The sequence below is a fragment of the Mustelus asterias genome, chromosome 29, assembly GCF_964213995.1.
Source record: "Mustelus asterias chromosome 29, sMusAst1.hap1.1, whole genome shotgun sequence".
Taxonomy (NCBI): domain Eukaryota; kingdom Metazoa; phylum Chordata; class Chondrichthyes; order Carcharhiniformes; family Triakidae; genus Mustelus; species Mustelus asterias.
The window spans coordinates 14,758,136-14,785,078 of NC_135829.1; the positions used below are offsets into that span (position 1 = coordinate 14,758,136).

General features: G+C 44.0%; 1 protein-coding gene across 3 annotated transcripts in view; it reads left to right on the forward strand.

Moving 5' to 3' along the window:
- Positions 1-399: 399 nt before the first annotated feature.
- Positions 400-26,943, forward strand: part of ppcdc (phosphopantothenoylcysteine decarboxylase) — an 87,230-nt gene continuing 60,686 nt past the window's right edge. For 2 of the 3 annotated variants that reach the window (XM_078200119.1, XM_078200118.1), the window contains exons 1-3: positions 415-512; positions 15,268-15,363; positions 18,424-18,552. In XM_078200119.1, the coding sequence (XP_078056245.1) occupies positions 426-512; positions 15,268-15,363; positions 18,424-18,552 (312 nt within the window). In that variant the 5' untranslated portion in view covers positions 415-425. Of the gene's footprint in view, positions 513-15,267; positions 15,364-18,423; positions 18,553-26,943 lie in introns of all 3 variants that reach the window. The other variant, XM_078200117.1, reaches the window with a different exon arrangement.

Here is a 26,943-nt window from a genome sequence, read left to right on the forward strand (position 1 = left end):
TGTTGTATTGTTTCCACTCTTCTGTATGGGAGGGAAGCAGAGAAGCCGGTAGCCTTCCCACCCGACTATAAGATGACGCATGCGCCCTTTCCCCGCGCGGCGCCTTCTGGATATTGTAGTCCGCGGTGGAATGGGGGTGATTACATATCCCGGCAGGCTATGGGAGGATGGGCGATACCAAACGCGATGGAGGGGGAGCACTTTAACTGATTGATAGATATTAAGGCTCAGGCCCCTCGAGGGCAATGCCATCCTGGATTATTTGGTGCGCTATTATAATATGTCTGGAGGAAGTTGGATTTATGTGGTAGAGAGGTGGAGGAGGGGTTGAGAGGGTTGGGGATGAGCTACACTGACACCCCTCTCCCTGTCCCATTGTGTGTAAAGGGGGGGGGGGGTTGGTGAATGGTTGGAGCCGGGAGGCCATGCGGCGCGTGTTGGTGGCGGTTAGCGGGAGCGTGGCGGCCATTAAACTGCCCGAGCTGGCGGCGGCCATTGGCGGCCTGGCGCAGGTGATTCCCTCTCCTCTCGCTGTCCCTCCCTCTCCCTTTTCCCTTCTTCCCTCTCCTCCTCCCCGTTCCCTTCTTCCCCTTTCCCTTCTTCCCTCTCCCCTTCCTCCTCACTCCTCTGGCTCAGCTTCCCCCTCTCCCCACACACACACTCTCCCCAACTACCAGCTTCAGCTCCAATTTCCATCAGAGGGTCTTTTGATTTGATTTATTATTGTCACATGTATTGGGATACAGTGAAAAGTATTGTTTCTTGCGCGCTATACAGACAAAGCATACCGTTCATAGAGAAGGAAAGGAGAGGGTGCAGAATGTAGTGTTACAGTCATAGCTAGAGTGTAGAGAAAGATCAACTTAGTGCGAGGTAGGTCCATTCAAAAGTCTGATGGCAGCAGGGAAGAAGCTGTTCTTGAGTCGGTTGGTACACGACCTCAGACTTTTGTATCTTTTTCCTGAAGGAAGAAGGTGAAAGAGAGAATGTCCGGGGTCCGTGGGGTCCATGATTATGAATCATAGAATCCCTACAGTGCAGCAGGAGGCCATTTGGCCCATCGAGTCTGCATCGACCACAATCCCACCCTATTCCCGTAACGCCACATATTTATCCTGCTAATTCCTTTGACACTAGGGTTAATTTAGCATAGCCAATCCACCGAACCCGCACATCTTTGGACTGTGGGACGAAACCAAAGCACCTGGAGGAAACCCATGCAGACATGGGGAGACAGTGACCCAAGCTGGGAATCAAACCCGGGTACCTGGAGCTGTGAGGCAGCAGTGCTAACCACTCTGCCACCGTGCTACCCCTGGCTGCTTTGCTGAGGCAGCGGGAAGTGTAGACAGAGTCAATGGATGGGAGGCTGGTTTGCGTGATGGATTGGGCTACGTTCATGACCCTTTGTAGTGTTTTGCGGTCTTGGACAGAGCAGGAGCCATACCAAGCTGTGAATAAATCCGGAATGGATGCTTTCTATGATGCGTCTCTTAAAAATTGGTGAGAGTTGTAGCTGACATGTTGTATTTTCTTAGCCTTCTGAGAAAGTAGAGGCTTTGGTGGGCTTTCTTTACTATAGTGTTGGCATGGGGGGAACAGGACAAGTTGTTGGTGATCTGAACACCTAGAAACCTGAAGCTCTCGACCATTCCCACTTAATTGCCATTGATGTAGACAGGACATGTCGGCCACTACGCTTCCTGAAGTCAGTGACTTTCTTTGTTTTACTGACATTGAGGTCAGTACTGAGAGAGCGCTGCACTCATAGAATCATAGAAACCCTACAGTGCGGAAGGAGGCCATTCGGCCCATCGAGTCTGCACCGACCACAATCCCACCCAGGCCCTACCCCCACATATTTACTTGCTAATCCCTCTAACCTACGCATCTCAGGACTCTAAGGGGCAATTTTTAACCTGGCCAATCAACCTAACCCGCACATCTTTGGACTGTGGGAGGAAACCGGAGCACCCGGAGGAAACCCACGCAGACACGAGGAGAATGTGCAAACTCCACACAGACAGTGACCTGAGCCGGGAATCGAACCCGGGACCCTGGAGCTGTGAAGCAGCAGTGCTAACCACTGTGCTACCGTGCCGCCCTAACACAAGGGGGGCACGGTAGCACGGTAGCACCGTCAGAGACTCGGTACTGAAGGAGTGCCGCACTCCGAGGGTCAGTACTGAGGGAGAGCTGACAAGGTACATTAAGGTCCTGGTCATTTATCTGGTAGAGCTGGGGTCTTAACACCAACCACAGGGGAACACCACCATAAACCACCTTCCAGTCTGGAAAAACAGCTGTTCAACCCACTGTTTTGTGTCACTCGGTCAATTTTGTATCTGTGTTGCCGTTGACATTTTTATTCCATTAGTGCTAACTCTGCCTACAAATCAGTTGTGGCATTTTATCAAAAATGGAAATCCACATAAACGGCAATACCCTCATTACCGCATCAAAAAACTCAAGCAAGTTAGTTAAACACTGTTAACTTGTAAAAAAATCCATGATGCATTCCGTCAAGTGTCTATCAGTTTTATTTCCAAGAGTTTTCCCATCACAGAGGTTAAGTTGACTGGATTGTTGTTGGGTTTATCTTTACAGTTTTTGCAAACACCATTTGCAATTCTGCAATCCTCTGGTCTCACTCCAAGCCTAACATTGGAAAATTATAGTCAGTTCCTCTGGAATTTCCATTCACCTTCCTCTATCCTTGGATGAATCTCACCTGGACCTGGTGTCTCACCCAACAGGCAGTCTATCTAATACCACTGCATTAATATAAAACTCTTGAAGAGTCTTTCACCATGGCCTGGGTAGCAACTTCTTCCTTGGTAAAGACAGATGCAAATATTCATTTAGTAGCTCAGCCTTCTGCTTTTTAGACCTAATCTAGCCCATTCATCCTTTTGCCACCCATTTACCGTTTATATGCCTATAGAATACATTTGGATCCCCCCTTGTGTTAGTAGCCAGTCTCTTCTCATACTCTCTCTTGGCTCCTCTTATTTGTTTAGTCATTTTCCTTTTTTTTTCCAGCCTGGTTCTCAATTCTATTATCCAGCTGTCATCTGTCACAAGCACACTTTTTATGCTTCTTATTAATCTATATCTCTTCCATCTTCTGAGGAGCTCTGGATTTGTTTGGCCTACCTTTTCCCTTTGTACCTCGACTTTACTCCAAACTTCCCTTCTTTGAAGACAGTCCATTGTTCAGTTGCAGTCATTGCCAGGCAATGTTTGATTCCAATTTATCTTGCGTTGAAGTTGGCTTCCCTCCCCAGTTAATTCTTCTTGCTCTGGATTGCTCCTTGTCCTTCTCCATTTCCAACCTAAACCTTAATGATCACTAACTCCTAAACATGCCCCTACTGACACTTGATCCACTTGGCCCACCTCATTCCCAAGTATCAGGTCTAGTAATGCCTCCTTTCTATTTGAACTGGAAACATACTGTAGAATATTGTGTAAACTGGCTGTTGCACTTCACTCCAAATGACGGCACTTCAAAAGTACTTCATTGACTGTAAAGCAATAAATGTGCTCAGTGTGATAAAATTAAATATCCAGTTTAAATATTGTTACCTCAACCTACAATGCATTACCTTACCACGTTTATTAACAGGGGGTTGGAGTTTAAGAGCCGTGGGGTTATGCTGCAACTGTACAGGACCTTGGTGAGACCGCATTTGGAATATTGCGTGCAGTTCTGGTCACCTCACTATAAGAAGGATGTGGAAGCGCTGGAAAGAGTGCAGAGGAGATTTACCAGGATGCTGCCTGGTTTGGAGTGTCGGTCTTATGAGGAAAGGTTGAGGGAGCTGGGGCTGTTCTCTCTGGAGCGGAGGAGATTGAGGGGAGACTTAATAGAGGTTTATAAAATGATGAAGGGGATAGATCGAGTGAACGTTCAAAGACTATTTCCTCGGGTGGATGGAGCTATTACAAGGGGGCATAACTATAGGGTTCATGGTGGGAGATATAGGAAGGATATCAGAGGTAGGTTCTTCACGCAGAGAGTGGTTGGGGTGTGGAATGGACTGCCTGCAGTGATAGTGGAGTCAGACACTTTAGGAACATTTAAGCGGTTATTGGATAGGCACATGGAGCACACCAGGATGGTAGGGAGTGGGATAGCTTGATCTTGGTTTCAGATGAAGGTCGGCACAACATCGTGGGCCGAAGGGCCTGTTCTGTGCTGTAATGTTCTATGTTCTATGTACCCACCCATAGAGGAGGCAATGGCCTAGTGTTGTTATCGCTAGACTATTAATCCAGAAAGTCAACTACTGTTCTGGGGACTGGGTTCGAATCCCGCCACGACAGATGGTGGAATTTGAATTCAGTTTTTAAAAAACCTGGAATTAAGGATCTACTGATGACCATGAAACCATTGTTGATTCTTGTGAGAATAAGACTCGCATTCCAACCATTATTTTGTAAATTGAGTTTGTGTCTTTATATGCCCTGTTTGTGAACAGAACTCCCATTTACCTGATGAAGGAGCAGCGCTCCGAAAGCTAGTGGTTCGTGCTACCAAATAAACCTGTTGGGCTTTAATCTGGTGTTGTGAGACGTCTTACTGTGTTTACCCCAGTCCAACGCCGGCATCTCCACATAGAAACATAGAACATAGAAAAGCTACAGCACAAAACAGGCCCTTCGGCCCCACAAGTTGTGCCAAACATATCCCTACCTTTTAGGCCTACCTATAACCCTCCATCCTATTAAGTCCCATGTACTCATCCAGGAGTCTCTTAAAAGACCCTATTGAGTTTGCCTCCACCACCACTGATGGCAGCCGATTCCACTCGCCCACCACCCTCTGTGTGAAAAACTTCCCCCTAACATTTCCCCTGTACCTACCCCCCAGCACCTTAAACCTGTGTCCTCTCGTAGCAGCCATTTCCACCCTGGGAAAAAGCCTCTGAGAGTCCACCCGATCTATGCCTCTCAACATCTTATATACCTCTATTAGGTCTCCTCTCATCCTACATCTCTCCAAGGAGAAAAGACCGAGCTCCCTCAGCCTATCCTCATAAGGCATGCCACTCAATCCAGGCAACATCCTTGTAAATCTCCTCTGCACCCTTTCAATCTTTTCCACATCCTTCCTGTAATGAGGCGACCAGAACTGAGCACAGTACTCCAAGTGGACTCTGACGAGGGTCTTATAAAGCTGCATCATTATCCCCGGACTCCTAAACTCAATCCCTTGATTGATAAAGGCCAGCACACCTTACGCCTTGTTAACCACCTCCTCCACCTGCGGGGCCGATTTTAGAGTCTTATGGACCCGGACCCCAAGGTCCTTCTGATCCTCTACAGTACTAAGAGTCTTTCCGTTTATATTGTACTCCTTCATCCCATTTTACCTGCCAAAATGGACCTCTACGCATTTATCTGGGTTGAAGTCCATCTGCCACTTGTCCGCCCAGTCTTGCATCCTATCTATGTCCCTCTGTAACTTCTGACATCCCTCCAGACTATCCACAACCCCACCAACCTTCGTGTCGTCGGCAAACATCTTTGAATAGAGCCAGGGGATTTTACATCCACCCAAGAGGGAGGTGGGGCCTTGATTCAATGTTATCTAAAAGACTGCACCTTAGACAATTTGGCACTCCCTCGATACTGCAGTGAAATGCAGCCCAAATAGGGCTATATTCCCTTCTGACATTACAATAATGACTACTGTTCAGAAAGTAGTTCATTAACTGTAAACTACTTTTCAATGTCCTGAGGGTTGTAAAAGGCGCTCTAAAAATGTAATTCTTGTGTGTCATAATGTTTACAAGTATCAGATGCTTTTTGGAACGCCATATATAGAATATTTCTCGTTATCTAAATGCTTGTCTGAAAGAGGGATGGAAGAAGATGCAATGATAACTTTCAAAAGGAAATTGGATACTGTATGTATTTGTATAAAATTTGGAGTTTTTAAGACCAAATTTTTAGTCTCAAATTAGGGAGTTGATTTTTACATGAGTAAAAAGTTTGAGGGGTTGAAATCCACCCTCTCTGTTGTCTTGCTACCGCAGAGTTGCAAGGTCAGAGGCTATTCCTGCCAACCTTGCTCCAAAAGCAGCGCATACGATTGGGGTGGAACCCTGACAGCACGTTCTGATGTGCACAGACATGAGGAGCTGAACTTCAGTGGTGTGCCATTCACACCTCGAAGCGTGAAGGTCACCCATTATATGACCCACTATTCTATGATTATCAGTGAGTGGGTTTGCACTGGGGTGAGTTTGACTTCAGTGGTGAGCAGGTTGCAAGTATAGAGCACTTGGATATTCTGGCTACAAGTCGAGGGTTCTCTTATGTGTGAGACAGATGAAAAATGTATTTATTTTTAGCCAAAAGTCAAGGGGGGGCTGACTTACACAAGATCAACCATTACTCGTGTACATATGGTAAATACATGCAGGGGAGAATACTGCAGGGCTTTGGAGAAAGTCTAATTGGACAGTCTTTCAAAGAACCAAATGACCTTTTAAGAGTTTATGATTTTGCTGAAAAAAATTCAATTAAATTTGTTGATCATTACTTTTCCTTTACACTTTCATGCTGACTGTCCCTAATTAGCTCATATATTTTAAATGGTTCATTCTGTCTTATGGGATTCAGAGACTTGTAAAACTCAGAATTTCCTAGTTTATCGCATTTACTTGTTATGGGGAGTAGGATTTGGCAATCTTCACTCTTTCGGCATAACTTTTTCTTCTCAAAGTTCATAGAGCAAGATGCATCTGTGTATCTTGAGCAACTTGCATGATTGCTGCTTGTTATCTGTTGCTTTTCGCATGACTTTATGGTATGCCTGGAGTTTATACACTCGGAACTTAGTTCCGTGCAGAGTGCCTGTGATTAAAGTGTCAGCCACGGGTTACTTGGGAGCCTCTGAGACAAAAAGTTGTGGGTCCCACTGCAAAGAGCTGGGGACACGATCTCGGGTGATGCTGCCTGAGGGAACACTGCACTGTCGGAGGTCTGTTTTTCGATGTTAAACCGAGGCCTCTCCTCATCTGTCCACGCAGATGTAAAAGATCCAATTTGTTTCAGCAAAGCAGAGGAGTTCTCCCAAATATTCTGACCAATATTTACCTTCCAACCAACATTATTGAAACAGATGATCTGGTGTTCATGGGAGCTTGCTGTGTAAAATCGACTGCCACATTTCTTGTATCACAACAGTGACTACGTTTCAACAAGTACTTCATTGGTGTAAAGTGCTTGGGGAAGTCCTGGGATCGTGAAAGGCACCACAGAAACTCAAGTCTTTCATTTTCTTTACTTGGAGATGAATGCAGTGAGCATCATGGATAGCAACCCACTTCTGCACATTGCCATGAGGAGTGCTCTGTGATGGGGCTTGTGTCAGCCTGGCACTTGGGAGGAAGGGGATGAGGTTCTGTGAAAGAGAGGTGACACCGACAACTCCATGGCATTGTGCTTTGTCCCGGAACCCATTGTCCTAGGACTGAGCTATGTGATTGTGCCGGCTTTATTGAACCTCCGGCCAGGAAATGAGCAGAAAGATCACTAGAGGGTGCTATTTACAAAGAGACAATATGTTTAATCAAAAACATGTCTCTAATATTATGTATGTCTAACGGGAAAATAAAAAATATGAATCGTCGCTAATGTTTTCCTCAACATTGGTTCCAGTTCTGGCATTTTGAGCGTCCCCAATTTTCAGCACTTGTTGATGGGTGTGCCTTCAGCAGTCTAGGCCATCAGCTTTGGAATTCCCTTCCTCGATATCTTCACCTCTCTTTTCTGCTTTAAGACACTCCCGAGAATCTACCTCTTTGGTCACCTGTCCCAGTACCTGGTCAAGTCATGTCCAATAATACTCCTGTTTTTTTCACTACATCAAAGTGCTATCTCAATGCAAGTTGGTGTTTTTCTTAAAAACACATTTGGAATAAACATCTCTTATTGACATAAGGGGTGGGATTTTCCGGCCGCGCTCGCCCAAAGGCCGGCAAATCCCACTGAGGTCAGCGGATCTTTGTGTGGTCTGTGTCCTGCCCGCTATGGTTCCTGTGGCGGGCAGGATGGGAAAGTTCAGGTCAAAATATCAAACCCATTCAGTTACATAGCTTTATTGCAAGCACTTTAAAGGAAAATTTAATGTGGGCCCTTCATTCTCCTCTGATTCAGTGTCCTACGTGCCCTCGTATGGGCCCTTTCTCAGTGCAATTACTTTCCCAGTGAAGAAAACGAAGACCAGATGTGTGCAGAGTGCAAGACATCTGCTTAGGATTATGGTTCTCCTGCTCATCATCTCTTGGATGATTGTAATTTAAGAGGAAGGCTGACAAATGATTTTGCAGCTTCTGACAATCCAATCTGTTCCTAACTGGTGGCTGCCACCCATTTCTCCCTGTACCCCTTAAAGGGAAAAGGAGTCGGTTGTGCTGCTTCACTTCCTGTGAGATATTCCCATCTTTAATGGGTCGTTTATCAATTAGCACATTAGGCTCATTCGTACATGTCCTCCCTCTTTGGAAAGCGTAACCAGCCAAATGTATTCGCACATCGTAGGATGTATTACACCAGTAATTTTAAAATCTTAGTTTTATTTGGCAGAATGTCGCCAAATCTGGCAGGCAACTCTCTGGCTTCACCTGCGTAATGAACATTCACCCATGTGGTTGGAAATCCAGTTCAGAGAACTCAAACCCTGGCCAGATACAGCCCTGTACTGAGCTTACTATTGCACATCTGTTCTGTTTCCTATATAAAGTTGGATTTGCATCTCCACCACCATCAACATCTCTATAAGAAAGGAAGAAAGATTTGCATTTATATGGCGTCTTTCACAATCTCAACGTCCCGAAGTTGAGCAGTATTGTAGAAGTGTAGCCATTGTTGAATGTAGCAAATGCAGTAGGTAGAATTTCTCCCCCCAAAAGTGTCAGAATGGCAAGAAAAATGGTGTGAACTGCGCCGGTCTGTCAAGTGCGCTCAAGACTGCAATCACCCACACTCATTCGTTTGGAGGGTGGTCAGTTGTTCCCTGGTACTGATCTCACAGTGCATTGGGATCCCTCTCTCCTCCTCCCCCCCCCCCCCCCCCCCCCCCCCCCAAATCCTCTCGACATGGATCTCCCGATGGCCCTCCATGACCCCCGACATGCACCGCCATCTTGACCCCCTCCACAATCCACCTCTCCCCATGGTCATCCCCCCTCCCCTCCCAGCACAGCTCCTGGCACACTGACAGTGGCCAACTGGCACATTGGCGGTGCCCAGCTGGTGTCGCTGGGGTGCCTGGTGGCCACTGCCAGGCACGACAAGTTGGTACAATCACGCCCAGCAAGTTTCCACAGACAGCAAGGTGATAATGACTGGACAAACTGTTGCTTTTCTTCCCCCTCTCTTATGTTCCGGGCCCACATGCCCCTAAGTTGTTGATTTTGTTTATTTGGTTGAACACACAACGATGTTCCTAATGCCTTAAAGTTTAAAGTTTATTTATTAGTCACAAGTAAGGCTTCAATGAACCCTGCAATGAAGTTACTGTGAAATTCCCCTAGTCGCCACACTCCAGTGCCTGTTCGGGTCAATGCACCCTAACCACGTCTTTCAGAATGTGGGAGGAAACCGGAGCACCTGGAGGAAACCCATGCAGGCACGGGGAGATCGTGTAGATTCCACACAGACAGTGACCCAAGCTGGGAATCGAACCCGGGTACCTGGCGCTGTGAAGCAGCAGTGCTAACCACTGTGCTGCCCCATTCAGTAGACTATTAAAGCAATTATTGCTCTGGGAAATATATTGAAACGACTGAATTGAAGGAAAAATATCTGGTGCTTTTAATTATTTCTGGACCAGTTTCATGATTAGCCAAATCAGACACATTTTTTCGACAATGGCAGGACACATTAATAAAGCTGTTAAAAACATGGCTTTCTTGGCTCCAGAAACACAGGGTACAAAAAGAATCTTTTATAAATCACTGATCAGGTATTACCTAATCACTGATTAGGCTGGAGTATTCACTTAAGCTCTGGGTACCTACCTTGGATGTCAAGACCTTGAAGTGAATGCAGATATTTACCAGAATAGCTCCAGAAACCTGAAGGGCTTCAGTTGCATGGAGACCAGGGAAGCTATTCTCCTGAGGGAACGGCATGTTCTGGGAAATTTAACAGAGACATTGAGAATTCTGAAGGGTTTTGTTAGGGTAAATAAGGAGAAACTGTTTCCAGTGAGATAAAAGAAAGGGCGGTGTTACAGTGGTATTGTCATCAAGGTGGAATTTGCATTCCATCAATAAAAATCTGGAATAAAAAGTGTAATGATGCCTCTGCAACGATTGTCATAAAAACCCATCTCATTCATTAATGGCTTTCTTGGTCTGGCCTACATGTGACTCCAGATCCACGACCGCAGCAATGTGTTTTGCCCTCTGAAAAAGGAATGAAACTGGATGGACTATTTGGCATATGGTGTAGTTTCAATAGCTTTTCATATAAAAACCCTACAGTGCAGAAGGAGGCCATTTGGCCCATCAAATCTGCACTGACAACAATCCCATCTAGGCCCTAACCTCATAACCCCACATATTTACCCCGTTAATCCCTCTAACCTACGCATCTCGGGACACTAAGGGGCAATTTAGCATGGCCAATGCACCTAACCTGCACATCTTTAGACTGAGAGAGGAAACCGGAGCATCCGGAGGACACCCACGTAGGCACGGGGAGAATGTACAAACTCCACACAGACAGTGACCCAAGCCGGGAATCGAACCCGGGTCCCTGGAGCTGTGAGGCAGCAGTGCTAACCACTGTGCCATTGTGCTGCCCCGTCTGCAATGGTACAAGAAGGCAGCTCATCCTTGCCTTTAACAGGGCAATTAAAGATGGACAATACCCCACTTGGAGTACTGTGCTCAGTTCTGGTTGCCTCATTACAGGAAGGATGTGGAGAAGATTGAAAGGGTGCAGAGGAGATTTACAAGGATGTTGCCTGGATTGAGTAGCATGCCTTATGAGGATAGGCTGAGGGAGCTCGGTCTTTACTCCTTGGAGAGACGTAGGATGAGAGGAGAGCTAATAGAGGTATATAAGATGTTGAGAGGCATAGATCGGGTGGACTCTCAGAGGCTTTTTCCCAGGCTGGAAATGGCTGCTACGAGAGGACACAGGTTTAAGGTGCTGGGGGGTAGGTACAGGGGAAATGTTAGGGGGAAGTTTTTCACACAGAGGGTGGTGGGCGAGTGGAATCGGCTGCCATCAGTGGTGGTGGAGGCAAACCCAATAGGGTCTTTTAAGAGACTCCTGGATGAGTACATGGGACTTAATAGGATGGAGAGTTATAGGTAGGCCTAAAAGGTAGGGATATGTTTGGCACAACTTGTGGGGCCGAAGGGCCTGTTTTGTGCTGTAGTTTTTCTATGTTTCTAAATGCTGGCCTAGCCACTGATGCCCCCGTAAATAAGTTTTTTTAAAAGTCTACAACTGGAGGACACAGATTTAAGGTGACTGGCAAAAGAACCAGAAATGAGAATTTTATTTGCAGCAAGTTGTTGCGATCTGGAATGTGCCACCTCAAAGGGCACTGGAAACAGATGCAATAATTTTTGAAAGGGTATTGAATAAATATGAAGGGAAAATGCATGCAGGATTATGGGGAAACGGCAGGGGTGTGAGACTAACGGATAGGTCTTTTAAGGAGCTAGCATAGGCACAGTAGGCTGAATGACCTGTGCTGTATGATTTAATGGGTTAAAAGTGTTTGAATTTGTGGCAGTTACTCAGTTAAATGCTTTATGTTCAAATTAGACTTTTCGCATCCTTACAATTGGATGAGGCAATTAAATTCCTGCTTGCAATGCAGATAAAGGCTGTTGTATTTTTAACCAAATGTCATTTTCCTGAGAGGCTTCTTTCTCCAACTTTCACAGCTGCTTGCACTGTTTTTCTCTCTCAATTTCAGAAAGACTGACTGGTTTTTAAATACTGATGTATATTTTACCCTTTTTTTCACCTCAGCTCAAAAATAACCCTTACCCACAACGATGAGGTGAACGAGCAGTTGACCTGATTTTGGTTCAGGGAAGTATTTACAAAGGAAGACTCCCTCGCTATTTAAATAAGGTATTCAATATACTCTGGGAAGCAGGCAGAATGAGCTAGGAACTTTCTTTAATACCTTGCCCAAAGAACCCCACTTTTTGATAAGGCGGCAATTCATCAGTACTGCGTTAGTCATATTACCTTGTAAGTTTAAACTGGAATGGGGCTAGGGTTGCAAACTCTGCTTGGACATATATACCTGCAGCTATCATTACATGTCCTGCTGCCAACCACCCACCCCCATACAATTGCCCTTGGTTGACCAACATGTCCATCCTCACTTCACTCCCATTTTGCATGTCAGCTGGAGAATGAATACTTAGATCAACTGATTGGATGATTCTTGCTGTCAGTCAAACAGTTTCCCATTGATAATCCCACCCCATCCCCAACTCCACGATTGAGGCGCAGGTTGATCCCAAGTTTGTTTTATCTAAATGATTAAGAATGACATCACTTGGCATATTTTCATAGTAAATCAATGGGGCGAAAGTATTGTGCTTCAAACTGTTGCACAGTGAAGCGTAGGAACGGCCTTTTGCCTGTGGCAAATTTCTTACAGTTACAGTGGAAATGTGCTTGAGCTGCGATAAGTTATTTACTGAAGTGTTTTTTTCATGCTGTGGTGTGAAAGAAAAACTCTCAACGTTTCATGACACCTGGAGATCAGTAAGATAATAGCTGTGGGAAAAAGACTGTGGCAGAAGGAAGGAAAGCTATGGTCTCTGATAAAGCTGTTACTAACTCATTTCAAGGCACTTTCTTAGATCCAGAAATGTAATGCTACTTTTTTTGCTTGGAGCATGGACTACTTTTACATTGGGAAAATGAACCTGAAAGAATCATGCGTTATATGCAGACGAACTTTAATATACCTTAAGGTGATTGTGCTCTCTCTCTCTCTCTCTCTCTCTCTCTCTCTCTCTCTCTCTCCCCCCCCCCCCCCCCCCCCCCCCCCATATATCAATCTTCTCGTGCTATCTTGTGTTCTCGTGGCATGCATAATGGAACATTGCACATAGGAACTTTGCTATTTTCCACTCAAATGCCACTTCCTTTCTCAATTGGATTTAAAAGATCTCATATTCAAAGAAGAGGAGAGATTGGGTAAACCGGGCTTGTTCTCCCTGGAAAGACGGGGAATGAGGGGAGATCTAATAGAGGTGTACAGAATTATGAAGGGTATGGATAGGGTGAACAGTGGGAAGCTTTTTCCCAGGTCGGAGGTGACGATCACGAGGGGTCACGGGCTCAAGGTGAGAGGGGCGAGGTATAACTCAGATATCAGAGGGATGTTTTTTACACAGAGGGTGGTGGGGACCTGGAATGCGCTGCCAAGTAGGGTGGTGGAGGCAGACACGCTGGCATCGTTTAATTCTTACCTGGATAGTCACATGAGCAGTCTGGGAATGGAGGGATACAAACGAATGGTCTAGTTGGACCAATAAGCGGCACAGGCTTGGAGGGCCGAAGGGCCTGTTTCCTGTGCTGTATTGTTCTTTGTTAAGACTTCTGATGTCCTCCTTAACATGCCCTCCTCAGTCAACACAATTAGAAATCTAATTTGCTCATTCTTCCATTTCGCGTTTATGCTAACTTAATTTGCGTGATTGTCTACCTAATTTTGCCTTTCGTAACAGTGACTGCACTTCAAAAATAAAATTTGTGATCTCGTTATTTTTTTTCATATTTATTATTGTCACAAGTAGGCTTACATTAACACTGCAATGAAGTTACTGTGAAAATCCCCCTAGTCGCCACACTCCGGCGCTTGTTCGGGTAGAATGAGGGAGAATTTATCATGGCCAGTGCACCTAACCAGCACGTCTTTCGACTGTAGGAGGAAACCGGAGCACCCGGAGGAAACCCACGCAGACACGGGGAGAACTCCGCACAGACAGTGACCCGAGCCATGAATCAAACCCGGGTCCCTGGTGCTGTGAGACAGCAGCACTAACCGCTGACTTCAGTTAGCTATGGCTCACAAAAGGGTTATGTTGGCTTTTTTCCTTGATGGGATCTGGATGTCTCTGGCAAGCTCGACATTTAAATCCCCCCCCCCCCCGTTCAGTTTATTAATTTACTGAATTCAGATTTCCCCGACTATCTTAGCGGGATTTGAACTTGCGTCAGCAGATCATTAGTTCCCTGTTTTTGGATTATTAGCAACAGTATCAACCATTAAGCAGCTTTCACTTGAAGCAAAAATCAAATAGTTAGTTGCTGAAGTGAAATTTCGATTTTATTTTAAGATATAAATTTACTTCTGTTTTTGACAGTACTGTGGTTTCATGGAGACCCAGTAAGTCAATCCAAACTATAGTCTAGTGATTTAGAATGTGATTAACCCTGGGAGCTTTGGTACAGTAAATTAGAGTATTGTCAGAAACATAGTGGATGTATAAAAAAACAGAAAATGCTGGAAAAGACTCAGCAGGTCTGGCTGCATCTGTGGAGAGAGAGAGACCGTTAAGGTTTCAAATCTGTATGGTAGATGCATGTTCTTCCTTTGAAAAACCATTTGGGAAACAGAAGTTTACTTGCACCAGATACAACGATGGGCCACATACCACTATTGGTCTTGAAATGAAGTGAAAATACAATCTGGAATAAAAAGTTAGTGTTAGACTTGATGACTATGAAACTATCAGATTGGTGTAAAGGCCCAACTAGTTGACTAATGTACTTTAGGGAAATAAATTTGCCATCCTTACGTGGTTTGGTCAACTGCTCTTTGAAATAGTCTAACGTGCCATTCAGTTGTCTCAATTGGTGGTGGTCATGGTGATGGAGAAGGGGTTGTTTAATAAATGTCAAGCTTGCCAGAGACATCTCGATCCCATGAATGAAAAAAAGCAAACATAACCCTTTGTGAGCCATAGCTAGCTGAAGCCAGTGGTTAGCACTGCTGTTTCACAGCGCCAGGGACCTGGGTTTGATTCCCAGCTTGGTTCACTGTCTGTGCTGAGTCTGCACATTCTCCCTGAGTCTGCACATTCTCCCCATGTCTGCGTGGGTTTCCTTCCACAGTCCGAAAGATGTGCTGGTTATCATTGGCCATGATAAATTCTCCCTGTTACCTACCCGCGAAACCATTCTCTCAAATCCTTTTTGATTGTTATGCAACACTGTACAATAATTTCTCTTTTTACTCTCTCTTGTTTGAAGGTTGAAGTAATAGTGGTGACCACAGAGCACGCTAAGCACTTTTATGACTCCAAAGATGTGCCAGCTAAAATCTATAGTGACTCAGATGAGTGGGAGGTAATGTATTCTTTGTTCATTGTTTAATAAATTTATGCAAATAAAATGAGCAGAACAAATCCTTCCAATGTACAAACCATTGTATTCAATTTAAACCGGGAGTCTGATCATAGCTGTTTTAATTTGTTCAGCTGACTGGGAAATAAAGCAGCTCGATCATTCTTAACCATTCTTGTCTCACTAAGTTTTTGCTATGTACGCCTAAGAGATTGAAGAACACGCAACTGTTCAGTGTAAATTGCAAGAGGCTGTGATTGTTATGTTGCTGGGTTACGTTGTTATCGCATTAGATACAGGACAAATTTCAGAAAACTTTCATGGGTGAAGAGGTTCAGCCCCGTTAAGCCAGTGACTGAAACATTAAGACAATGACCGAACCACCAAGCTCGATCGGGTACCTGTGGCTAATCTGAATTTGTAACATTCCTCATCAAACGCTAATGTCAACATTTCCCTGCAAGCAGTGACCTTTTCCTGGAATTCCTTTAGCTATTCTTCACTTTTAGCAGAGCCCGGTTCTCTATATTATGAAGAGCATAAATAATGAAATGAAAAATCTCTCCCATTGTTTCCCCTCTGCTATCAAAAGGCACATATTTATTTAACTACCCAGTGATTTAAAACAAAATATGAAAAATAACTTCATAAAGTTTGGCAATTTTAGTATATTGCCTCAAGTTAATTTCATTAAGTTGACTAACATTCAAACAAATCCACCGAAGGAATCTGCAAAAAAACATTAACTTCTGTTCGCAGAAATGTCCCTTTTTCAATCATAAATTAAAATAGATCATGTCTAGCAACTGAAGCTGAGGAACACCCCTATCAATTCTCTTATCCACAGTGGGATAGTCTGACTAACCCATGCTATACAGGGGAGTACAGTAAGAAGTCTCACAACATCAGGTTAAAGTCTAACAGGTTTATGTGGTAGCACAATCTTTCGGAGCGCTGCTTGTTGAAGGTACTGTTGAAGTGGAAATTTTCTTGCTTCTTGACTGTGATAGAAAAATTCAACAAAGTTCATTCCGACAAAATAACTAGCTTTTATTTACGAAAGACTGCGTGCAGTATTGGCTGAAAACTTGAGTTCAGAGAGCAGTTGGTACAACTTGCTAATTCCTTCTCAAGTCCGCGCTTACAGAAAGAAACAGTTCAGTATTTAGACATAATCATTATCAGTTTGCGTGACCAGAGCTTATTCAGGAATTCGATCAGTAATGGAATCATAAGCAATGTCATTAATCATGGCACAACCTGCTGACCTCCTAGAACTCTTTGTCTCATCATTCATACCCTTATCTTGCCCTTTGATGTAACAGAAGAAGGTCGGTGACTCCTTCATCCCTCACCTTATCTTGTTTTATTTACTCATACAGCCCTAGGTTATGGGGAGTCAATCTTATCAGGCCTTACAGAGGTCAGGCATTTTGGAATAGCTTGACCTTCTCTGGTCTTATTCACGCCTTAAGTTATGCGGAGTCAGCCTTATCAGGTTTTACAGAGGTCAGGCATGTCTTAAGTTATGCGGAGTCAGCCTTTCTTATATTGCACCAAATAGTTGACCAATTTTCCCATCATGCCATTGCTCAGTTCGTACAACTTCACATTACCACATGTTGGCCTATATCGCAAGGGGGATAGAATATAAAAGCAGAGATGTCTTGCTGCATCTGTACAGGGCATTGGTGAGGCCGCAGCTGGAATACTGTGTGCAGAATTGGTCCCCTTATTTGCGGAAGGATATATTGGCCTTGGAGGGAGTGCAGAGAAGGTTCACCAGGTTGATACCATAGATGAGGGGTGTTGATTATGAGGAGAGACTGAGCAGATTGGGTTTGTACTCGTTGGAATTTAGAAGGCTGAGGGGGGATCTTATAGAGACCTATAAGATAATGAAGGGGCTGGATAGGGTAGAGGTGGAGAGATTCTTTCCTCTTAGAAAGGAAACTAGAACTAGAGGGCACAGCCTCAAAATAACGGGGCGTCAGTTTAGGACAGAGTTGAGGAGGAACTTCTTCTCTCAGAGGGTGGTGAATCTCTGGAATTCTCTGCCCACTGAAGTGGTGGAGGCTACCTCGTTGAATATGTTTAAATCACGGATAGATGGATTCCTGATCGGTAAGGGAATTGGGGGTTATAGGGTTCAGGCGGGTAAGTGGAACTGATCCACTTCAGATCAGCCATGATCTTATTGAATGGCGGGGCAGGCTCGAGGGGCTAGATGGCCTACTCCTGCTCCTATTTCTTATGTTCTTAAGTTCACATAAACCTGTTAGACTTTAACCTGATGTTGTGAGACTTTTTACTGTGCCCACCCCAGTCCAGCGCCGGCATCTCCACACCATATGGGGGAATGACATTTATTTCACATCTATCAGCATTCAGAATTCCTCCTGGCTGTTGGCTTGTTTATGTTGCTGGACGGTTTCAGCATTGGGTTGGTAATAAAAATAGCCTGCCGGGTCCTGTCCTTCCCACTTCAATCGTGGTGTCATTTTGAGCTTTTACTGGAACTTATGTAGGTAACAATGATTTGCACATATTGACTTATATGTATACATGTTTGAGTGTCAATCTAGTTACACCCATGAGAACTACTCAACCAGTAGCTAAAGGAGATTGCTTATGGGGTCCATGGCTGTCTCTGATGCCAGAGATTTGATAAACTCTTTGACTTCAAAATATTCAAAATCCGAAGTGGCTCTTTATCTACCAGTTTTCTGCATGTACTATGTGAATTATTTTCATAATTTTGGTTCCTGTTTGTTACTTTGCAATTGAGAGAGATGTTGAAGAGTATGAAAGATGAGTTCCCCTACTTGCATATGATCACTAATACTTTCATTCAAGATGAGACCAGCAGTGTGAAATTGCTATGCAGTTCCAGTCCACTTGCATATCTCCTGGGCCCTTCCAAATTATAGTATGCACTCACTCATGCTCACTGTTTCTTATCTTGGCTGTGACCTCCTTCTCTGCAAGACCATTGTAAAAATGAATGTCACACAGCTTTGTATTGTGCTCATCCAATACTGCTGTCTGTTTTGTTCCCTTTAGATGTGGAAGCAGAGGTCAGATCCTGTCCTACACATACACCTGCGGAGGTGGGCAGACCTAATGGTCATAGCACCATTAGATGCCAATACTCTAGGAAAAATAGCCAGTGGAATCTGTGACAATTTATTGGTGAGTAGACCTGGAAATTGATCCTGAATCTAGTTAATAAGCTTCCTTTCCACATTTAAAGAAAGAAAGGCTTGCAATCATAAAACATTTTTATCAACCTCAGGACAGCGCAAAGGGTTTTCTGGTCAGTGAAGTACTTTTTGAAGTGTAGAAAATGCAACAGCCAATTTGTGGATAGCTAACTCTACTGTTAGCTGTTCTACTAACAGTCATGTGATAATGACTAGCTAATCTTTACTTGTGATGCTGATTTAAGGATAAATATTAGCCAGGACACCAGTGATAGCTCCTTTGCTCATTTTGAAAACTAAAACGGAATCTTTTACATCTACCGTAGAAAGGTCTTTGGTTCAATATCTCAGGATGCAACTAATACGATGGGCAGGATTCTCCGGCCTCCCAGCTGTGTGTTTCTCCGTGACGTGCCGTTCACTGGCAGCGGGATTCTCTGGTCTCGCCGCTTACCAGTGAAGCCACCCCACGCTGCCGGGAAACCCACGGGCGGAGGAGCGCTGCCGGCAAGATCAGAAATCCCACTGGCGTGAACAGCGGAGAGTGGATTCTGCGATAACATCCTGTCAATTCAGATTGCCTTTCGAAAGGGGTTGTGCCGGAAGCAATAAATTTTGTTGACAGTAAAATAAATATTGTCTGAGCTCAGTGCAATATACTCTTTCCTCCTCACGAACCAGTTCCTTGAAAATAAATGACTCAGATTTTGCTTTTGAGATCAAGTTGACCAACTCTACATTTTTTGGAGACTGTTCAATAAACACTTTTTTCCTAAACAGCCTTTGTTTTTAGATAAGGTTTCAAATAATGGGATTTTGCATCAAACATTGTTTTTTGTTGCCCAATCCAAATCACTTTTGATTACAAAACATTGCACAACATGTAATTCTTCCAGGGGAAGGAAAGAACCGGAGAAGTGCACTAAAGCATTTTGTCATTTACGTTTCTGAAGTATTACAATATGCAGATTGAAATATTACCAAATGTAAGCAATTGGCTTTTCTGAAAAGTTGCGAAAGTTTGGTGTTGAAACTTTATCTATAGGATGTGGAAAAGATTGAAAGGGTGCAGAGGAGATTTACAAGGATGTTGCCTGGATCGAGTGGCATGCCTTATGAGGATAGGCTGAGGGAGCTCGGTCTTTTCTCCTTGGAGAGACGTAGGATGAGAGGAGACCTAATAGAGGTGTATAAGATGTTGTGAGGCATAGATCGGGTGGACTCTCAGAGGCTTTTTCCCAGGGTGGAAATGGCTGCCAAGAGAGGACACAGGTTTAAGGTGCTGGGGGGGTAGGTACAGGGGAAATGTTAGGGGGAAGTTTTTCACACAGAGGGTGGTGGGCGAGTGGAATCGGCTGCCATCAGTGGTGGTGGAGGCAAACTCAATAGGGTCTTTTAAGAGACTCCTGGATGAGTACATGGGACTTAATAGGATGGAGGGTTATAGGTAGGCCTAAAAGGTAGGGATATGTTTGGCACAACTTGTGGGGCCGAAGGGCCTGTTTTGTGCTGTAGTTTTTCTATGTTCTATATGAGTGTCCGCACTACTGTTAAACTATTTGACTTGTACCCTTTTGTCTGTAGCCAAGCAGGACTAACCACTGCTTTACACTACATTACATTGAAATAGAATGTAGTTTATCTGTCCTTACCACTCAGGTCCAGATGTACCTTGGCGTTCTGTCTGATAGCAAATTGCATTCTTGTTGTCCAGAAGCTTGGGTATTAGAGATCAATGAAAGCTTTACTTTATTAACACAAAGATAATATTTTCTTTCCTTTGCGAGGGTATGTTTGGCCTTTGGGCCTATACTGGGGCAGAAGTCCAGCCTGTTATGCCTGGAGCATTAATAGCCAGTGGCTTTGGGGTCCTCTGTATACCGTCCAAAATTAGCTGCCAGAAGGTTTCAAGGACAGAAACTTTGTGGCAAGAGGGAAGGACAGGTTCGCTTCTGTTCTTGGCTTCCCTATGACATGCTGTCTGCTCCTCTCAGCTCCTCCTATTGCCGGACGCAAGCTGACTATCTGCTTCTACTGGGCGGGTTTCCTAACCAGTGCCTGCTCAGTGCAGCTGCAGAAGAATGAGCTGCAGGCCTGTTAGGCCAACTTAAATGCCCTTCGACTTAGTGGGGTTCATGTGAAAGCTCTGGAAAGTGGTGGAACCCGGTGTAACTGGTTTCTGCCCCTTTTTCCAATATTTTGCATCCAGGAACTGAGTTTATTCCGTGGATAAGAGCATACACTTTAAAATGACCACCTTCATTTATTATTTGTTTCCCTCCAAGGTATCCATGGGATATTTTCTCCACAAAGGTCATTGGAGAAATGCCTCATGCTGTTGTTAAGGGTAATTAGGAATGGGCAACAAAACCTAGCTTTGCCCACAACGTGTGGAAGAATAAGAAAAAACAACTTTGCAAAGATACTAAGAGATTGCACCATTTGAACTCTTGTGTTGCTAAGATTGTGATCTAAAATGATGGCATATACTTTTGACAACATCTCACTACCTTTTGATTTCCGATTTATTTCACTGGTATCTTCCTCATTTCACTTCTCATTTTCTTTTGCTAACTACTTGTTTTTTTTGGCTTTATTCGCTTTTTTTCTGCCTTCCTTCCTTTTTCTTTGCAATGTAATCTTCCAATTTTGCTTATTACTCCTTTTGGTTCCCTTTTTTGAGTCTTCCTTCCTGCCATTTCCCTGGCATATATTCTTGTCTGTTTTACTTATGACATAGGCTGTGAAACCTAGCACTTTATAGCCTATCCCCAATAACGCATATAGAAAGTGAAAAATATTAAAGATTACTTTAGTAGTCCTTCCTCAACTTTTTGCTGAGTTTGATGCGGTTAATGGTATCTATCTCCTTTGCCATCTGTCCACTGTCTCCGAGCTTTGTAGCACTTTCTTCTTGGAGAACTATTTCAATCCGTCCAACAGTATGTCCATCCCTCTTCCAACCCTACATTGTTATCTTGTGAAGTGCTCTTAAGGACCCACCATTTGCTCTGCTTCCTCATACAAGTGCCCCTTAGTGACAGCATTTGTAGACACAGGTCACTTTCCATATGTATATTGGCACTCTGCTCCACCCATCCAGCACCTTAACCCCATGATCACCTTTATGCCTTCAGATTACCTTTCTATATAACTATGGAAGAATGAAATTCTTAAGATAAGAATTAAGTTAACGTCAGGAAGGCTAATGTCACATCTTTCAGGCCCCATTGTCAACTCCACTCCCTTACCTCTAACTCTGCCCCTTTCCCTGACCACTGGTTAGGTTGAAAAATACAAGACCTTGGTACCTTGTTCAACCCACAGCTGAGCTCAGCAACATTTCCTTAACCATCATTAAGACGTAAAGTCCAAATCTCTGAATATATGATTTCTCCAGTGCCTTAATAACGTCCTACCCTCCACCCTATTAGAATGCTAACTGATTCAAAACATTGTAATCTCTGTGCCCTCTTCCTCCTGCCCTTGTGGAGCCATATTGGTTTCCTGTTACACAACACATCAAACTTAACCTTGTCTTCAGAGCTTTACCTACACTCTGTAACCCCATCCTGCTTTATGTTTTCCACATTCTTTACCTCTTCAACCCTGGCCTTTTATGCCTCCTTCCTCTCTTTGCCTCACCATTGGTGTAGAGCTGTCAGCCAGCTCTCCCTCCCTAAACTCCTCCAGCTCACTATTCATTCTTCAAAAACCTTCTCAAAACTCTTCTCTTTGACTAATTTTCCTTGGCCACTTGCAATATAATTATTGTCCATTTCTCTTTCATCTCTTTCCCTCCATCTCTCTGCACCCTTTAGATGTGCTCTACTTTACAGGATGTTAAAGATTATTTATTTATTTGTCACAAGTAGGCTTACATTCACACTGCAATGAAGTTACTGTGAAAATCCCCTAAAATAACAAGTTGTTGCCGAGGAGTGTGTTGTGTCAGAGACTTTAACATTAAATAGCAATGCCCTTTGTTTTTGTAACCTTAGACTTGAAACCAAGTTTATACATAGAAAGAACCTATTATTTCTGGTGTTTTTTTTGCCTAAACAATACAAAACTGATCCCACTGGACTGCTCTCCTTATACTCTCACATCTTTCATTACTTCATGTTTTGATCCACTTTTTAGAAATTCAATTACAGGATGTGGGTGTCACTGGCTGGGACAGCATTTATTGTCTATACCTAACTGCTCTCCGTTTCAGAGAGCATTTGAGAGTCAACCACATTGCTGTGGATCTGGGGGTCACGTGTAGGCCAGACCGGGTAAGGACGGCAGATTTCCTTGTCTAAAGGACATTAGTGAACCAGATGGGTTTTACGACATTCAACAATGGTTTAATGGTCATCATTAAATTTTTAATTCCAGATTTTTATTGAATTGAAATTTCATCGCCTACTGTGCCCCAGATCTTGGGTCTCTGGATTACTAGCCCAGTGACGTTACCACTATGCCACTGCTTCCCTGTCCATCCCTCTAAGTATTTTATAGGTTTCAATGAGCTCATCTCTCATTCTTTGCAACTCTAGGGAATACAGGCTTAGTTTCCCCAATATCTCTCCATAGGAGAGTCTTGCCATCCTCGGAACAAGTCTGGTGAACCTTTGTTGCACTCCCTCTGTGGCAATAATATCCTCCCTAAGGTAAGGGGACTTTACAGTACTCCAGGTGTGGCCTGACCAAAGTTCCATTCAATTGAAGCAGGACTTTGCTACTGAGAATGGGCTGTTTCTAGGAATAACCTTTGTATTTTTCGATGCAGTATACTTTGCTCCCTAATCTTGTGAGCACCTGATTTATTGATTTGCTTGAGAGGCTTTTTAAAAAGCTGAGGACACAGATCCAGAGAGAGTCCAGCAGCAGAAAGATGGGGACCTCTGGCAGTGGGACAGTGTGAAGAAAGGTTATTATTTTAAAATGATTAAGGTATCCCCATCGGAAGGGCCATGGTCCCTTCATTTTTGTAAGCTTGTTCCTATTGGCAAAGGACAGCACCTTCGACTGTACGGCACCCAGTTAAACCCCGACTGCTCTCTCAGGTGGATATAATTGATTCCGTGGCTGAATCAAGTCACTGAAGCAGATTATTTAGTTACTGTTACACTGCTGTAATGAGAGCTTGCTGCGCACAAATTAACAGCCCCCTTTCCTATATTAAACCTTTTGGGATGTCATGAAAGGCATTGTTTGAACGTATGAATAAGTTACTTCGTCTTTTACAGATTTAGCAATTTTGGTTTTTGCATTGATGATAAATATATTAGTGCAAATTTTGTTTGGCCCCATACCCGTGGAATTCTCTTGGTCTAGAAAGAAGAGGTGGAGACTCATGCTGGAATTTTACCGCCATGCCTGCCCTGGAATCGGGGCGGGCGCAGCTTGCAGAACGGAATTCTCCATTGGCATAGGGCGGGATTTTTCGAACCTCGCCTGAGCGAGGTCATAAAATACCGGCCTCAATGTCTGCCCTGCCTATGCTTCCCCCCCCGCGTGATGTTTGGGCTTCCCATAGGTGTGCAACTGTGTCTGCACCTGCACTCTGTAGGAAGCACAGGCCCAGCTTTTGTATTTTAATGAGGCAGGATGGAGTCCTCTTGGCCTCCTATTTAATTTTCTAGTGATTCTTACACCTCAGCACAGGAGTGCCCCATCAAAATCTGCTGCCATGGCCTGGTCCTATAACCTTGCCATACGGAGCGCCTGCAGCTGAAGGCAGGCAAAACATTTATGGTTTATTTCCACTTCTAATTCCCCTGGATGCTCTGTACGTTTTGGGGTCTGCGCGACCACAGCACCCAGGAGTGTAGCTGCAGCTCTGAGGCCAGAGTGATGCTGAAGTTTCCAGACACCTCAGTTTCATGGCTCACCCAGAGTCATGCAGATGCCCCAGAATAATAAAACCCTGGACCTTAGATCTATGATATTTTTAAACGTGTAAATCCAAGTATTGATTTCTATAGATGAAATGGTTGAGTTTTAAATAAAGATGAACAGGGCTGCAGTTACATTCTCACAGAATCATCCATGATCATTGTAGAGTTGATTTAAAGGCTGCTTATTTCACACCAACATTGTGGTTACCGTGCAAATATTGGAGGAGCAAAAAAAAGACAGAGGAAGCTATTGCCTTAAAGGTGCTGCACACCAGTCAGGCACCCATTGAGGAAATTGTCCCTGCGTAGCGCAAAGTGCGTCATAAAGTACAAAGTGAAGTGGAGCAACACGTTTCTGGAAGTCCTTGCTTTGGTGTCTCATTGGATTCCGGCCATGTTAACATTATAATTATAGCTTTGGCAAGACCTGAAAATCATTTACATGAACGCGACGGCTGCCAGGTAAATGCACCCTTGGCTTTAGTCTGCCTAAACGTAGCTGGTCTAGTGCACACCCAGACTGAAACCTGAACCATTTCACCTGTAGGAATAAAGAATTAGGTTGAACGCATTAATATTTTAAAAAGAGATTTCAAGGATCTGCTCTTGGAGGAGGGAATAGTTGGGTTAAAGGTGAAAGAGCTGCTGAAGAAAGTATTGATCTGAAATCTCTGATCAATAAAATTTAATTTAAAAAAATTATTAAACTACTTTCTGCCAGAAGAGGCCAGTCTTTCTTTGACATTAACTCACAGCTCTTTCAGTTGACTAGGTTAGCTTGTCTAATTTTAGAACTTGGTCCTTTTGGCACTGTACTGCCTGTGCCAGTCAGACCACACAATTGCATGAGCCCCTGAACATGCTTCCTGAACTTCTTAACCACCTTCTGTGATGTGCTCAATTTGTGTGGCCTTCTCTGCCTTAAATGTAGGCAAATGATAAACGGTTGTTTTTCAGGAAGGTGAACTGTTCAAGTGCAGGCATTTAAAATCATAAAATAATATCGGACTGAAGCAGGCAATTTGGCTGCCATGCCTGGGCCAGCTCTCTGAGTGAAATACCAATTAGGCCCATGGTCCTGCAAATATCTTTGAAAGTAATTGGGCTTGCAATGCAAAAGCGTTTGTGTCACCAATTGAAAAGGACCAAGAGTGAGCAAATTGTTACAAGTAGAATCATCGAATCCTACAGTGCAGAAGGAGGCCATTTGGCCCATCGATTCTGCACCAGCCACTATCACTCCCAAGCCCTATCCCCACAACCCCATGTATTCACCCTAGCAAGTCTCCCTAACACTATGGGCAATTTAGCAATCCACCTAACTTGCACATCTTTGGACTGTGGGAGGAAATCGGAGCACCCGGAGGAAACCCACGCAGACACAGGGAGAACGTGCAGACTCCGCACAGACAGTGACCCGAGGCCGGAATCGAACTCGGGTCCCTGACGCTGTGAGGCAGCAGCGCTAACCACTGTGCCACCGTGCCACCACAATATATTTCAGCCAATTAAAGCCAAGGTGTTGTAAATTAAATAAAAGTACCTTTGGTGTAGAGGGAGCCCATGCTGGTTGCACATCAGTGTGTGCATCCAAAATCATTTATCTCTTCAAATGATATCTGGTATGTAAGAACTTGATGCACCCCAGCTAATCAAACTGGTGAATATCTGATTCCTGATGAGGTCCAATCCAAGAACAGAGGGAGTCATGAGTTTGATAAAAGTTTTCAACATTTACTCAAATCTGAATAGCTGCTGGGTAACCTTAGTTGCAGTTTGCTTATACTCCGAAACGTGAACTCATGCTCAAATATACCAATCTGCACATGACCGAAAATCGTGCTGTTAGTCCGATGGCAACTATTTTCACCATCTCGGGGCTTTTGTAACTTACTTGGTATGACTAGTTTCCACTATTGACCTAGTTGTACTCTGAGCAGAGCCTCAGATAGCTTTGACAAAGGGTCATCTGGACTCGAAACATCAGCTCTTTTCTCTCCTTCCAGATGCTGCCAGACCCGCTGAGATTTTCCAACGTTTTTTTCTCTTTTGGTCTCGGATATCTGGCATCTGTTATTCTTCCTTGTATTGCTCAAGGTCCCTTTTAGTTGTTAGTCATCCTTCATATAAGCACCAATTCCTTCTCTCTCCATGTCAGAATTTTGAATGTTTGCCTCTCTAAATATGTTTTTTGAGTTAGACATTAAACCTAAGGCCTTGTCTGCCCTTTTCAAGTGGATGTAACAGATCCTTGATATTATTGTGGAGAAGAATGGTGTCCCGGCTGACATTTAATCCTCAAGCCAAAAACGGATTATCTGGTTCTTATTGCATTACTTTTGTGGGAGTTTGCTGTGAGCAAATTGGCTGCCTCATTGTCTACGTAACAACAGTGACAATGTTGAAGTGTAACTTTTTTCCTGCAAATTACTTGTAAAAGACAGACTTTACAAATTCGTTCTTGTCAAAATAACAAGCATTTAATAACGAAG